This window comes from Lacerta agilis, chromosome 3 (genome assembly GCF_009819535.1).
Source record: "Lacerta agilis isolate rLacAgi1 chromosome 3, rLacAgi1.pri, whole genome shotgun sequence".
NCBI classification, from domain to species: Eukaryota; Metazoa; Chordata; class Lepidosauria; order Squamata; family Lacertidae; genus Lacerta; species Lacerta agilis.
In genome coordinates, this window is record NC_046314.1 from 88,463,502 (window position 1) to 88,479,591 (window position 16,090).

General features: G+C 44.3%; 1 protein-coding gene across 2 annotated transcripts; it reads right to left on the minus strand.

The window, feature by feature from the left end:
- Nucleotides 1-5,277: 5,277 nt before the first annotated feature.
- On the minus strand, nt 5,278-12,214 carry LOC117044170 (histone H3.3A). Of its 2 annotated transcripts, XM_033144661.1 has the most exons (5): nt 12,072-12,189; nt 11,255-11,395; nt 10,359-10,513; nt 9,238-9,391; nt 5,278-5,928 (listed from the first exon to the last, which is right to left on the minus strand). In XM_033144661.1, exons 3-5 carry the CDS (start codon nt 10,484-10,486, stop codon nt 5,800-5,802), a joined length of 411 nt encoding a protein of 136 aa, XP_033000552.1. In that variant the 5' UTR covers nt 10,487-10,513; nt 11,255-11,395; nt 12,072-12,189; the 3' UTR covers nt 5,278-5,799. The 2 variants fall into 2 exon arrangements, with proteins under 2 accessions (XP_033000552.1, XP_033000551.1); XM_033144660.1 differs by lacking the exon at nt 11,255-11,395 and having other exon boundaries at nt 12,072-12,214.
- Nucleotides 12,215-16,090: the final 3,876 nt, after the last annotated feature.

Sequence of the window (16,090 nt, forward strand, 5' to 3'; positions counted from 1 at the left end):
TGTCCTTCTGCTTCTGGAAAGAAGTGGATCTAAAATGGCGTTGCAGTGGATTTCAGGTCCCCTCTCTGTGCGTAGGGGTGGTGGTGGGGCGAAGATGTAGGTGACATGGGTATACTCCTATTACAATACAAACTTAGAATTAATTATTCTAATGTAAAAATAAGTCGTCAACAGTGGGAAAAACTGCAAACATGTGGCCTGTGTGCTTGCTAAGTCTCATGTCCAAAGAGACCAGAGGCCTCATACAGCACACAGCCACCAGACTGAAAAGTCTCAAATGAATTGGCACATGGAAATTGTTTGAAGTTGCTCCAGCCGGGGACGTGGATTGTTCACGCAGCTTTTCTCCCTAATCTGTCCTGAGTTCTGCTTCCAGATGGGACCTCTTGCCTCGCTCGGTGGCAAGACTGCTCACAGCACTCACGTGACAGCCGCTCAGTTTCCCCACGCCGCATCCAGCTCATGCACTCGTCTGGGAAGACCCCTTTCACAAGCTGTTTGACAAGGTCACAGCTGCCAGGCACTCGTGCATTTAGAGAGGGGTTGCGGCTAAGAACTGTGGGCAGAATCAGCTTTGCCGGCTCGCTTCACTTTGCAGTAGAGAACCATCCATGTTCTCTTTACTACAATTGCATCTACACTGGCTCTCGGTTTGGTCCCACGTTCTGATCAAAGGCAGTGCTGGAGATAAAGGCACTCCCGTGTTTTTGGAAACAATAACGGAGGGTGTATATGTGCCAGTGAGTGTCCACATTAGTGCTGCCTGGTGACGTCCCTTCCAGACTTCAAATAGCAGAATTTACCGTAAGCAGGTAGCTCATGGCTGTAGCATTCCTTCATCACATGCTCAGTTTGCAGCACATTAAATCTGGGTTGAATTGTGCTGTGGAAGAGTCAGTTGTGACTGTTTCACAAGGTGCTGAACTCTGCATGGCTTGGCAATATGAATATGCTATCCGCTACCCCCCCACCCCCCACCCAGTACTTAATAATCTATACATCACCCCAACTGTTCCTATGTATCTAGAATCCTTTTAGAAGAGGGGAAATGTTTAAAATAAATACTGATGTACAAGGAATAGCATGCACACCCCTTTTCTAGTCTCTTTCCCTCATAAATCATTATTTCCATTTTGTCTCGTGGGATATTTTGGAGATCCCATTTTTGCAGTATCTGTTGTTGTGTGAAAATACGCAGTCACTTCCTTTCCATCATTTCTCCTATAACTACCTACCCAGATGCAGAATGTGTTTGAGTTTCAGGCTTGTGGTTATATCAAGGCATTCTATTAAACCGTGCCTGTGTAGGTGAAATTAAAACAACTGCGCCAGTCAGGACACCTGCTTCAGAATCCAGGGCAGGAAGGGTAAATATTGGGTAAATTAATATGTTATATTGCAGGTAGAAAAGAGTCCTCGACAAGATGTAAGTGGGATCAACAACAAATGGTTGCAATGTGGAACGCTGGGATCTCCAATATTCCAACCACTTTGTTCCATTTTCCATGTGCCAAATTTTTGATTCCACCCCCCTGTGAGTCTGCGGCCACTGAGCATGCTCAGTCCTCACTGGGCTGCTTTGATTCTGTCCCCGTCTCTCTCTCCTCCTGCCTATCCACACACTTGAGTTTTTCTTCTAAATATTTTTGTACTTCTGAAAACCCTGGGGCTCCCCACAAGTCTTATGTTACTGCCATCCAGTGAGTGGTTGGTGCCATTTCGGATAAATAGGCAATGGGGTTCTGAATATCAAAATAAAGGGAATGAGAATAGTGGATGTGGTGGGGACACTTAGGTAGTGATTGTTGGTGTAAAAACAGGGTTTTGGTTTAAAAAAAAAAATCTGTGATCATCATGGCTTTAAATGACCATGTAGCTAACAATCAACAGACAGGGTAAGGTTGTTAGTCATACTCTACAGTGTCCCTTGTTTTTATTTTTTTATTTTGACCCCCCGCCCCATGACCCTCTGTTAAACTAAGAAGATTCCTAGACTATGTGGAGGCAATCACATGTGCATGTATCTGGTAGGCTGGCAAACTTCGGCCTAAATCAGATGCACATTATGGGGTATCGAGTCTCCTATAACCAGTGTTATCTAATTGATTCATGAAGGGGTTAAGATCATAGAGTAAGATGTTCTACCAGGTCTAGCAAGGTCACTCCCCCTCACCTTGTTGCTGTATGAAAAAGCACGTGAATCTGACTTATTTGGGTTGTTTTTTTTCTTTTACTAAAAGCAGCTGGGCACTGGCAACAGTGGAGAGCTTTATTACTTTGTGCTCTGATTCTGACTAGAAGTCAAAATGCTAGTGCTCACATTTAAAGACGTAGATGACATTGGATTTGAGCACGTGAAATAATAAAGGCCTGCTGCCACACTAACCTGCCCCTGGAATGAAATGATCTATCAAGGCTTTCTGGATTTAGGCAAGGCAGGCGGTGCCTAAAAGAACAAGCTTCCCAGTGGTGGCCTCCACCTTTGGAATTCCTTCCCCAAGGAGACTTGGCTAGTGCCAGCACTGTTCTCCTTTCAGCATTACATAAAAGCTTAAAGGGGGGGAAAAATCTCCACAGCCGTCTAAAATGGTTTCAGCTGCTTTTAAAATAGCTGTTTTACAATTACTTTATTATTATGCTTTTATGGTGATGTATATTTGGTCTGTTACTTTTATCTCACCTGAGGGACATTTTTCTTCTTTAAGGGGTGGACTGGAAATTCCTAAAATAAAAAGGGAAGCATCCCAGGGTGGCACAGAAGCCTTTCTGAAATATCTTTTTGTTGTGTTTTCACCCTACTTTCCTGCCCCTCACCCTCCCTTTTCTCCTCTTGCTATGTAGAGTAATCACTATCCCCTGCAGATGCTCAGATACCATCTGGCAATCGCCTGGATACCAGTGGATATTGCATTTTTTGCAGAGGAGAATTTAACCTATTCCAAGAGCTTGCTCTCCTCCCTGACATTCCATTTAATGCCCATCTCATTAGACAGCTGCTATCTGGTGAAATTATCTGGAAGCCACTCACATCACTGTCACACACAGATAGATTTCCCCCATTTCCCTGCATGGGGATTTGCCCCTTCCTTTCTTGTTCTAGTTGGCGCACATCCCCGTTTCTCTTCCATTCTCTGCCATCTCATACCTTCCATGCATGTGTGCAACTTATCTTACAAATCTACAGTTAGTAATTTCTCACAGCATAATCACAAACCTACTAGAGACAGAAGAAACCTCAGAATCACCCAAGGCTAGGCTGCTTGCCCTCTGGCAGTCATCTCTGTTCCCTCACGCCCCTGATAGGTAAGTCCATATTACTGATGATGGGTTGTAATCAACGCAGCACAAAGATTCTGTCGATGAAAGGGTTATCCTTGTGCTATTGAACCTTCTCCCCCCCCAAAAAAAAATCTTTTCTGAGTCCCCCCCCCACCCTTGAGCTGATTAAAGGGGGCGGTTTCTTAGTGTGTTATCAGCACTGGCTATTTCTAGACCAACTATTTAGTTGAAGATGGCCTGTTTGATAGAAGAGTGGACATATTAAAAAAGGGACGTGGGTAGCGCTGTGGTCTAAACCACTGAGCCTCTTGGGCTTGCTGATCAGAAGGTTGGCGGTTTGAATCCCCGCAACGGAGTGAGCTCCCGTTGCTCTGTCCCAGCTCCTGCCAAGCTAGCAGTTCGAAAGCACGTCATTGCAAGTTGAGAGCCAGTGTGGTGTAGTGGTTAAGAGTGGTAGACTTGTAATCTGGTGAACTGGGTTCGCGTCTCCGCTCCTCCACATGCAGCTGCTGGGTGACCTTGGGCTACTCACACTTCTTTGAAGACTCTCAGCCCCACTCACCTCACAGTGTGTTTGTTGTGGGGGAGGAAGGGAAAGGAGAAGGTTAGTCGCTTTGAGACTCCTTTGGGTAGTGATAAAGCAGGTTATCAAATCCAAACTCCTCCTCCACTTCTTCTTCTTCTTCTTCTTCTTCTTCTTCTTCTTCTTCGCGCTCTGGTTTCCGTCACGTTGTTCCGTTGTGCCAGAAGTGGTTTAGTCATGCTGGCCACATGACCCAGAAAGGTGTCTGTGGACAAACGCCGGCTCCCTTGGCCTGAAACTCCATAGCCGCCTTTGACTGGACTTAACTGTCCAGGGGTCCTTTACCTTTACATAGTAAAACATCTTTCTCACACACACACATACCAACTAAAATCAATGCAATTCATATTTTCTGAATCAATTATAGTTTGTGAGATTTGTATTGCTTTGTGTTACAGAGCTATAGCTTCCATACTGACAGAACATGCTGAATTTTGTATGGCTGATTCAAACTGTCTGAACTTCATGTCCTTAACCAGGAATGGGTAACTTGCAACCTTTTAAACATTAGAGGACTACAAATCCCATCATCCTTGATCATTAGCCCTCATGGCTGGAGCTGATGTCATCTAAAGGGCCACAGGATCCTCACCTCTGGCCCAAAACAAAGGTGTAAAGGGGGGGGGGTTAAGGTGCTGACTTCACCCCCGGAGGTGCACTCCATTGTCTCTCGAGACAGAGGGATGCCAACAATTACAAAGTGAATTGACTCCCATGCTATGTAATGCAAAAATTAATACTCTGCTGCATGCTGGCCAAGTACTTTCTGTTCTTTGTATTACTGTCTCCTTCCACAAACCAACACAGTTCAAGTTCCAATATAACTGCCCTTATATTGATTGGCAGTACCAACAACCAAGTTTTCTGCTTTTTTGAGATAAAATTACATTGAACTTATTTCCTTTTAAAAGAAAGCCATTTAATTATTTAACAAACATTCAGTATTGTGAATGTTCCTTCACCCATTATGGTAGCATTAAAAAAAACATCTTAAATCGAATAATTCACTTGCTTCAAAACCAGTCTTTTCTGGTGTGCTGCTCTTAGAACCTCTCCCTTTTAAGGTTTATTTTTCTATCCACTGTGACTTGATTGACTGTTGAAAATAGGGTCAAAATGAATTTGTATTAAATAAAAGTCAAGTAAAACCTTCCTCGGATGCGCACATGTGTGAACTAGTAACTACATCTATGTGTGTTTCCCCACCACATATAAATTTTCATATGGCTCCAATTCTCAATACGAGTCGGAAATTGTGCATTTCTGACTCATTTTGAGAATTGCACACTTTCCTACATTGAGTTTGGAAGCAGCGCAAGAGAGATGCATGTTACTTGAATTTCTATTGGTGCTGACTTGCAGAAACTAGCAGTCAATGTGGCAGGGTTAAAAATTAAAGGCAAAAAACCCAAATGTTATTTCATGTATTTTAATAGCAAACTTACAGGAACAGCACAGAAGACAGACAACATTAAAAACATGTACTTGCATGTAGGACAACTTAGTTAGAAAAGTATAGCGAATGGATGGAATCTACTGTATGATAAAAATGTTACAGACACCATATAGTTGCCATCAATAAGAAATTTACCTATTTTTTTAAAAAAATCCAAATGCTGGCATTGTCCAGAAAAGTTTGACTGGCATATTTATAATTGTTATAAAGTTGAACTGCTGAAATATGTTCACTGAAATGGTTTTTGATAGCAATAATGCATTATATGTCCCCACGTTTATATTAAAAATCCACACACAAATGAAAATGAAAAAGAGCTTGCCAATACCCGATTCTGTCCTCTATTTTTTTTCATTTTTGCAACCATATACTTAGGTACCTTTTAACCCCATGGAAAAAAATATCTAACGTTCATTACTACCAATAACAGGAAGAAGAGATTTATTTTGTTTTGAGAATGACAAATCCATCTTAGAAGAATTTAAGCACGCTCTCCACGTATGCGGCGTGCTAGCTGGATATCTTTTGGCATGATTGTGACACGTTTGGCGTGAATAGCACACAGGTTGGTGTCTTCAAACAGGCCAACCAGGTAGGCCTCGCTTGCCTCCTGTTGAGAGAAGAAAATAATTTGAATGTTTTAACAACAGCGCGCAAGCAATTTCAAACATTGGCACACTGTCGCTATGTCTCTCTTCTAAATTGTCTTATGCAATTGGGAGGGGGAAATACATCTTTTGGTGAGATAGCACCTACAATTTGGGGCTTTCTGCCTATTGACGTCTGACATCAGATACCTTTGTTGTATCCTTTTTGGCGCCTGCCAAAAAGCCTATGCAGGCACATAGATCTTGGCATGCTTTAATCTCTTTTTAGTTTACTGCTGATTTTAAATGTGTGTCCCATGTTTTAATTACATGATATTCCTCGTAAATCATTTAGAGGTTGTGATAAAATCAAGTGGTATATAAATGTTGGTAAAAAGAAAACAAGGTATTGTAGCCCTGGAGTTCTGATACACCCAACTATAAAATCCTGTCTCTGATTGATTCCACACCTGGATTGGGCATTAACCATCATAATTAATTTATGTATTATCCTCTCCAAAACATTCTGTTCTTGTAGCTTGCAAAACAAAAGCCCCTACTGGATCCTGATCCACTACTAAGGCGGTTTGTAGCAAGTTAACTCTTCCACAGGGGCAACAACAATTAAAGGATTCTTTGCAGTAGTTACATGAGTGCATAATGCACTTTACACAACAGATATTCCCGTCCTCCTACTTGTAACTTCCAAAAACCCTCTTCCGAGGGTTGGGGGCCCTCCTGAATAATGGGGGCCATGTAGTAAGGATTGAAGTGAAATGGGTGGAGAATCATCCAAAATCAGGCAGAGGGACTCTTCCTTCAGTGGGATGCAAGCCCTTTGTCTGATTTAGGACATGTTCCCACAGCAGCCATGACTGAAAGCCCCACTGTTCAGGAGATGCTCCCCACTCCCCAAATTAAAAGGGAAAAAAACCTTCTGAAGATTTTCAGGTGGTGGACGGAGGCAAGAGGAAAGGCTGTTTGTGCAAGCTGTTTTGTGCTTGCACAAGCACTGTGTAAAACTTCGGAATCCATATTCACAGGAAAGGCAGTAGGGAGATCAGGATCTACTGACACATCTTTGGGGGATTTACAGTATGACGGTCACGTTTTCTGGCTCCCAACTATCTAGCAAAAGCAACTATTAATAGGCATTTCCCACTCCACCCTAATTTTGGCTACTGAGCCCTCCTGAGCCACTATATGCACCTGGCTATGGCTGGTTGGTCTCAGGGTTGTGGTATAAAAATTAAATGCTAATGCCTGCTCATACTGGGATTAAAATAAGGTCAGGGTTGGACATGGATCTGGCCAAGGAACGTAGGTGTATTGTGGGTTTTATGAATCAGCAGCACCACTGCTACTTTTTACCAACAATAGAGTGACTTCTTTGATGTCCATGTTGCACTCTGATTTCTCAACCATTCAGTCTTGCTTAAAAAATCATAATCTGGCAATGGATAGCCAGAAACCTCATAGCACCCTGGCTGAAGGACTGTACACAAGACAAGTGCAGCCTCTTGACCCTATACAGCCGTCAATAAAATTCCTATTCTTTGGTCATTCATCTGGGACTGCAAATAAAGTGGGTATCATGCACCAGCATGACAGTGGGTTGTGTTAAAGAGTTGAGGGGCCACACGTAAGGCAGGCTTCATCTAGAGTCTAGATTCTAGACTGTGCTGAATATTTTAGACACCTGTTTTAGCTTGAATTCTGCATATGTTGTGTAGAACTGCACATGTTTCACACATGAATCTTCATTGTGATATGCAGACATTATTCTTAGGATGGCTAATGGACTTCTTTCTTGTACCTCTGTCCTTTTAGAGCAGGACGTGACAGTGTTACATCATACATAGCAGGCAAAGCATGCTGCAAAACATTTGGGTTTTATGTGAGTCCCAAGACTGACAGATCAGTTCTGTCTGGGAACTGCTTCTGAGAATGTCAAACAGGTCTGTAAAGTATTAGATGCTCTCTGCCCCATTGAGTGTAGCGCTTACAAACTAAGGGCTGCTTCTTCCTTGTTAAGTCGTTGTCCTCACCACAACCTAGCCATTCTTAAATCACTCTTGTGCACATAAGTGTTGCATGGAAAAGGGATAATGTGCCTTTCTACTTTTGGAAAATACACTGGCTCTGCCTAGAATCGGCAGTGTCATGCTCTTCACATATAGTTACTTACGCATCAGCAATTTGTGGCAATAAACCAAGAAAGAGAACTTGAAAACAGCATGAGTTCCCTCTCCATATTTGGAAATCACCACATCTAACACACTAATGGAAGCTTTGTGTTTTGTTGGAGAACATACAGATTGTCTTGCCAGATCAGACCAAGGTCCTTCCAGTGCAGCATTCTGTCTTCAATGCTTTATCTTATAGTAGGGCTGAAAAAGCACATCTCACATGCCAGGTGTATCCCAACCACATCCTAGCAGGTACCCCGTGCTCTTCCTAATGATGTGTGGAAAGAGGAAAGGTATGTGGAAGTGGAAGTTACTTGGAGGTTTGACAAAGGCAGAAGCTGCTAAGTATTCTGACGCAGTGTAACGTAGACCATATTCCTGACAAATCTATCTTCCTACCCATTCAGAAATGGTTTGGTCAACCTTTGTGCAGAGTAAAAAAAAAAAAAAAAGAATCTTAAAAGGTGGAGGAAAGAAATAACTGATTCATTTGCAGTTCCTTTAGGAGATCTATTTTTGAAATCCTTATGTTCCAACATTTCAAGTTTTAAGATCTTCCTCAAGGAGGTGAATTACTTTAGTTCTCTCAAATGCTGGTAGTTATCTGAGCACCTACAAACACATGGATGCTTACTTGCGAAACCCACCAATTGCGTGAAGTTTTTACTAACCATAGAAACAGCTCAACCAATAAGATGAGCGTATGGAAGTAACCAATCACATACTCCCTCACGTACTAACGGCACAGTGCTGTTAATGGCTGCACTCTAGAAAGGGTTTTCATGTCATTTGTGATGGTAAAGCTATACCCACATGTATCCTGTCTGAGACAGTTGTAAATGAAGTCTCATGTATATATTTTTAAAAGTCAGCTGAATTACTTTAGTAGAAAGAGTTTACCTCTAAGCACCTTCCCCCACGTCTCTTTTTAAAAGCTAGATAAATGTAACTTAGAAAGAAACAATTTGGGACACAAAATGGCTAATTGAAAACTTAGTTCATATGTAAGGTTATGGGGTGGAAAACACTGATAAGTACTCACCTGAAATTACATTGTTCAGACATGCATTATCAATTCTATTAAGGGGCATCTTGCCATTTGGGAAGTTAAGGGCAGCTAGTAAGATACAATATGATTTTTACCTGCAAAGCACCAATAGCTGCGCTCTGGAAACGCAGATCTGTTTTGAAGTCCTGAGCAATTTCACGCACCAGGCGCTGAAAAGGAAGTTTGCGGATCAGAAGTTCGGTTGACTTCTGATAACGCCTGATTTCACGAAGAGCCACAGTACCTGGCCTTTAAATGATCAAACAAAGAAGAAGAAAGAAACAAGTCAAATAAGCTTTTTGTCTTCATCTCTGAAGAATATAGCATACAAAATTCCAGAGAGAGAAATGAAAGTCTGAATAACTGTTCCATTCAAGAGACATGAGCACACAAGAACATTTTGTGCAAGACCAACTTCTACAAAATGAAGTAGTGACATGCTAAAATAAGTAGTGACATGCTAAAATAAGTCAAATAGGTTTCAGCAATAAAGAACAGTCCAAAACAGAATGCTAGAAACCATTAAACAGTCTAACTTTTCAGTACTCATTTTTCTTTATGTCCTCTTTATGCAATGTAAATATTATGAAATTGATGAGAAAAATGGCTACTAGAATATTAGTAATTACAATTTATCCATTTGTGTATACAGTCTTAAAAACAACATTTAAAAGTGTAAAGCCTGCTATTTACCTGCTTATCTGGAGGCAGTTACTGCCCTCTAGTGGTACAATGCACAAATTATATCAGTTGTACAGTAACAGCTGAGGAGCTAAACTAATTTAAATAAATGAAAAATTATCAGGCTCAGCAAGTTTTAAATAAGGCAGGCTTCTTCCAACACCTTTATTAATCAGCAAGCCCTATTACTATATCCTAAACACGACAGAACCAGATTTCTGTTTTAAAACTTAATATTGTGATTTTCAGATTTTATTTTTAAAATCCATTTAATCAATACAATTGATATATTACTATCAAAGGCGATCTTACAGCTTTTTTTGGAGGAAATGTTCAATATAAAATATTTTTATGTTGGAAATTTTCTTTTTAGTCAAGAGAAGAAATAACGGAGACCTTGCCAGTATAATCCGATTCAATGTGAAAGATTTAAAAAAAAAAATCCCCAAAGCAAAAAGTTGCGTTCCGATAAACATTTCCGCGTTGTCTAGGGACCATAACATCACAATATTTTTGTTCGCGGTCATTTCTATACCTGTAGCGATGAGGTTTCTTGACCCCACCAGTAGAGGGCGCGCTCTTGCGAGCGGCTTTTGTCGCCAGTTGCTTCCTGGGCGCCTTCCCACCGGTGGATTTACGGGCAGTTTGCTTGGTACGAGCCATGTTCCCGCGAACTTCTCTTCCTTACACCTATCGGTAAGAAATCACCCACGCGATCACTATACCGCCACACAGCAGCCACCAGAGGCGGGAGGGGGAGAAGGGTTTCCCGAAAATGCAATTTATTTGTTTTTAAAACTGCCTTTACAAAGACAACAACAATGCATCGGATGTTGAGGACCTCCAAAACCTTAAGCGATTAAAAAGCTGCGGATCCACACCTCCAGTAGCAAGCCAAGGCAGCAGACTGCGAGCTTGCCACATAAAGAAATCCTTTCCCTTGCAAGTGCTGGATTGGATGGTAAAATGGTCAGGGGGGGGATCTAATTTATTTAACAGTAAAATAAATGCCTAGGATTGTAGTAGTCTGCTAAAATGCAGCCCTTGCCCAGGGCAAAAAACTGGAGCGATGCAGCAGCAGTCAAAAGATGAGAGAGGGGCGATTCCAACACAACACAAGCGGTTCCTAACCCCCTCCCGTGGGCTCAGAAAAAGTGCCAATAATTGCCGAAAACGCCGGGGGACGTGCAGCTGATTTATGGCTTGCATTGAGCAAAACACAAAAACAAAAATCCGTTTAAAAACAGAAACGAAAACCGGGGGACTCCAAAGCCTTAAAGTGTTCTCCTGCAAAGCAGCCACCGTTCCCTTCGCCCTGCCGCGCGCGCGAAGGAAAAACAAATGGAAGCCGTAGACGAGCCAGGTTTTATTCCACAAAAGGAAGTGGGGGGAAATATCACGTCAGATTTTAAGTGCAAGAAAGCAACGAACTTTTGGGGGGTCAGGTTTTTCGGTGCTGCTCCTGCCTGCCCAATTGCCAGTGCTGAGGCTTGCCTCGCTCCCAAGCGCCTCTCGCTGGCAAACTCATCCCCAACAAAATGGAAACAATCACGAAATGCAGCCTTAGACTCCCTATGCAGGGAGAGAAAGAGAGAGACGGGGAGGGGGGAAAAATAAAAAAATAAAATAGCAACACAATAACAACCCCCCGAAAAAAATACCCCAGCAGCTCCAAACTATGCGGGGTCCGACGGGCTACCGGGGAGAGGAAAAGTTTGGACCGAGAACCCCCCGAAATCGCGCTGGGTTTGGATCGTTTCCTGGGCACATTTCTCCCCTTTTTATTGTTTTTATGCAATAGGAAAAAAAATATGGTCGGTGACCAGAGAAAAGAGACAAGATGGTGAAGCTGAGCAACAACTGTGGGGAGCCAGGGAAGGCAGGCAGGAGAGTTTCCCCGGGCTGGCAACTGGCTCCAGTTTATAGCCGCTTCCCAGCTCCGATGCAAGGCGACGAGGGGCTGAGGGGGCAGGTGAGGGGCTGGGGAGGAGGATGGTGGGGGTCCGGGGTGCGGGGAAGGTACTGGAGGGGGGCAGGAGCCGAGCGAAGTGGGGCTGGGGGGCCCTGCGCGAAGGAGCCGTCCAAGCTCTCCTCGGCTGCGCTGGGGACTCGACTGCCCCCCAACCGCAGCTCTTCCCGGGCCCCAGAAGTTTGCCGGAAAGGTTCGGGGGGCAGCCCGGAGGGGTCCCTGGCTAAGCTGGCGTGGGGGGGGGCGCCGCCGCGGGAGGGAGCGAGGCTGACGACTTACCCCCGTCCGCTTAGGCTGAGCGCGGCTGCCGAGCAGGCGAGGAAGAGCGAGGAGGCGCTAAAGCTGCTGCGGGCGACGGCGGCTGAGAGCACAATTGAAAGATGGCTGACTCGTGAGGGCCGTCTCCGCCGCCTGGCCCCGCCCACCGCCCGCCCAGGCCGCGCCCCCGCCGAGCAGGGCAGCCAATGGCGCACAATGGAGGGAAGGTGAGGCCACGCCCACGCGGCTTCCTCCCTGCCCACTCTCGGCTTCCCGCGGCCGCCTCTGTGTGTACAAACACAAAAGACACGCCGCGCGCGCCGCAGACGGAGAGCGAGCGAGGGAGCGAAGCAGGGAATCCCCCCTTGGCCCTCCTGGCTTCCTTCCCCTGCGAGAGAAGCCGGGTCGGAGGGGAGCACGAGGCCCCAAGTCAACGCCCAACGGTCCAGCGGGAGAAGCCCCCTAACCGCCAGGATCCGGCGGCGCGAGGTCAGGGCCAACGGTCTCTCTGCGTTGCTTCGGTCATTAGGGGATGGCTGGGGGGCCCCTCGCTGCTCCTGGACTGAACTCTCAGGGGCCCCCCCACTCGCCGCAGGTTAGGGTGGCCCAAGCCTGTGCGACTCTGGAGGCCAGGGGTGCCAACCTGAATAAAATATTGGGGGGGGGGCAAGGTAATCCCCGTCCCACCTAATCGATCGCAAGACGTGGCACACGTACACAATTTGAATGGCAATGCCCATCAACTGCGCGCTCGGGGGGGGGGTCTCCCTGAAATATTTTATTGGGGGGATGAAGGGACATCGGTCCCTAGGAGTTTCCACCGCTTGATGAAGCCTCAAATTCGGGGGCGAGGAGTACTAGCATGAACGACTGAAATCCAACACCAAAGGGACTTTCCATGAAGTTTGAGGCTCCTCGATGGGGTGGGTGGAGGGGAACTCATTGGTGAGGAGAGAGGGATTCGAGCCGGATTGCAATGAATGAGGTGGAGTACGATAAAGGGTGTGTGTGTTAAAAGGAGGTCTTTAAAAGTGTGATTTGTTTTGTCAGAGGACTGACATCATTGCATCGCTTGCAGTGGATTTTTATGCAATGCGCAGATTACGCTTCAAGTCAACAAGTGGTGAGCAGAAAGTGAGGTGTTTGCAGTTGGTGAACTGGCCCTCATGAAGTCCAGCTTCAGTGTTTTGTTCCTCCAGTAATTCTACAGCTTGCCTTCCTCAGAATATTCACATTGAAGCTTAAACCACTAGCTCTACCAGCTTAGGTAGCTTCAGTGACGGTCACCTTACTCTTTTTATGCTCATCTGTAAAAACCGCAATACAGTGGAACATCGGTTTTTGAACGTAATCCATTCCAGAAATCTGTTCAATGTTCGAAAACCGAGGCTCAAAGGTCTGGCTGCAAAGTCAATGGGGGGAAAAGAAATATGTGCCACAGAAGCCGTTCAGCTTCCAAGGCGCATTCGAAAACAGAAGCATTCACTTCCAGGTTTTCAGTGTTTGGCTTACGAAACGTTCAGCAGCTGAGACTTTCAAAAAAACAAGGTTTGACTGTACTGGAACTTCTGGACCATACACACACAGAGAGAGAGAGAGAGATCTGTAATGCCCAAATTTAAAGAATGAGAGCTAGCTTAAAGGAATAAAAACTCCATTCCACAATTTCTGTTTTCTGACAGACACTATATTGCTGTTAAGATTTGTGAAATCTCGAGCCAAGGCTGGCCTTAGGTTTGGGTGACCCTTGTCTGTGGTCCCCCAATCCTCCCCTTCTAATCTCTCATACACATTCTTCTATGCAACAGGTCCCTCTCAACTCAGAAGCTGTAGTCATAGGATGAAAACTCCAGATGGTCAGGAACACTTTTCACTAAGTGTCCCTCCAGAATAGTGTTTTTGTGTGTGGGTGTGCTCTGCAACTTGTCAGTGACACAGTAATAGAGCATAAGTGGTTGATTTATACCGGACCATCAACACATCATTCCACTTTATTAGCTCTGCAGCGCTTTCCTAATGTAACCTAATGTAACATTATTGCTGTGTGGAAGGGCAGTTTTGTACTACAGCACAACTGAAGCAGGACAAACCACAATGCCAGCCTGAACATTTGTGGTATTAAAAGTTGCATGAATTCATTAGGAAGCTATGGGACATGCACTGATTGGGAATGAAGCAATAGTTCCATCCCAAAACTTTTCAAATCCCATCATGAGCACATATCATCTTGAATGTGCAATAAAAAGGATATCTGAAGGGGCCTTGACTTTATCACAGTAAAAGGCTATGATTTTTCTATGTATCTCCTTTTATACCTTCCTGACATCATCACTAGAAAATTGGTGTGAGTCTTCCATGAGATGTCTTTTCATGAATGTTTAGGTGCCTCAGAATATAATGGAGCAGGGTTTTCTGCAAGAGCACCCTTCACCAGTGGAAGGAGCATATTGTAGGCCCCCATAGCTTTCTGAGGCTATTGAAGGTGCATGTTGTGTAAATGATATGGCTCAATGTACCTGAGATTATCTCATTCCATAGTTCTGATAGTTGTTAATGTCAGATTGGTCATTTATTGGTGACTGGAGCGGTCGCCAAGACCACATAACACCAGTCTTGAAAGACCTACATTGGCTCCCAGTACGTTTCCAAGCTGATCTTTAAAGCCCTAAATGGCCTCAGCCCAGTATACCTGAAGGAGCATCTCCATCCCCATCATTCAGCCTGGACACTTGAGGTCCAGCTCCAAGGGCCTTCTAGTGGTGAAGTTATGGGGAACCAGGCAGAGGGCCTTGTCAGTAGTGGCACCCGCCCTGTGGAACGCCCTCCCATCAGATGACAAGGAAATAGTCAACTATCTTAAAAGACATCTGAAGGCAGCCAGAATAACTCCAGTGGAGGCACTGTGAACAACTATATCCACAAAAATGTTGTGCAAATTGATCACAGTGGGCCTCTCCCATTTTACTAGCCAGATTATAACAGGATTCTAACAACTCACAAAGGCTATACTGGGCAACACCCAAGCATGCAATGGTGGGTGCAAATATTTCTTTACTAGGGAAGTCTCTAATATGGACTTTTAACATAAATGTTAGGTTGGATTTTGCCCAAATTTTCCACTGTTTGCCTCCTAGCCACTGTCCTCATTTATCAACATTACCAGTAACTCCTCAAAAAACCAAGATAAGAAAGAAAGAAAGGAAAAGCAAGGGGGTTGTTAGGTACTAATAGCAGCTTCCTTCCTGCCGCAAAAGCTTCCATTTTTCCTGAAGTCAGGTCTGCTTCTTGTGAGGGTGGGAGTGAAGTGGCAGATGATCCACCACTTCCAAAATCCTGCCAGCTTGCATGGGCCAGTTTTATTTGAAGGACCACCTGCTCCTGCATGACTGCTTAAGATCTTCTAAGGAGGCTCTGCTTTGCATCCCACCACCATCTGAGGTGTACATGATAAGGATAGGACCTTCTCTGTGGTGGCATCTTCTGGAACTCATAGACTCAGAGAATTGTAGAGTTGGAAGGGACCAAAAGGTTCATCTAGTCCAGCCCTTTGCAGTGCAGGAATCTTTTGCCCAATGTGGGGCTTGAACCCACAATTCCAGAGATTAAGAGTCTCATGCTCAACCAACTGAGCCCTCATTAAGTTTATTTAGTCCCTTACCTCCCTGGCTTCAGAAAGATTGTTATTACAGTTTTGTTTAGATGTGCTTTTTTTGCTGCCAGTGTTTTGTATATGTTACTGCAAACTTTAATAAGGTTGTTTGTAAACTGATTTTGTTGTGCTTGTTTTATTATGTTGTGAGCTGCTTTGAGGGCCAGTATGAGCATATAAATATTAAAAAATATGATTCCCTGTCATTAACATACTAACATGCACAACTAGCTTCTGAACAGCTTTTCACTTTGTGACTGTCCCAACTTCTTTTTGAGAGCTGCAAATCATGAGGGAGCAGTTAATTCCACCTGAGGCAGCATTACCTAATTCCTGATATTTCTATTACTCAGTGGCCACAAGGATCTTGTGGAGGAAAGGAATAGCTCCA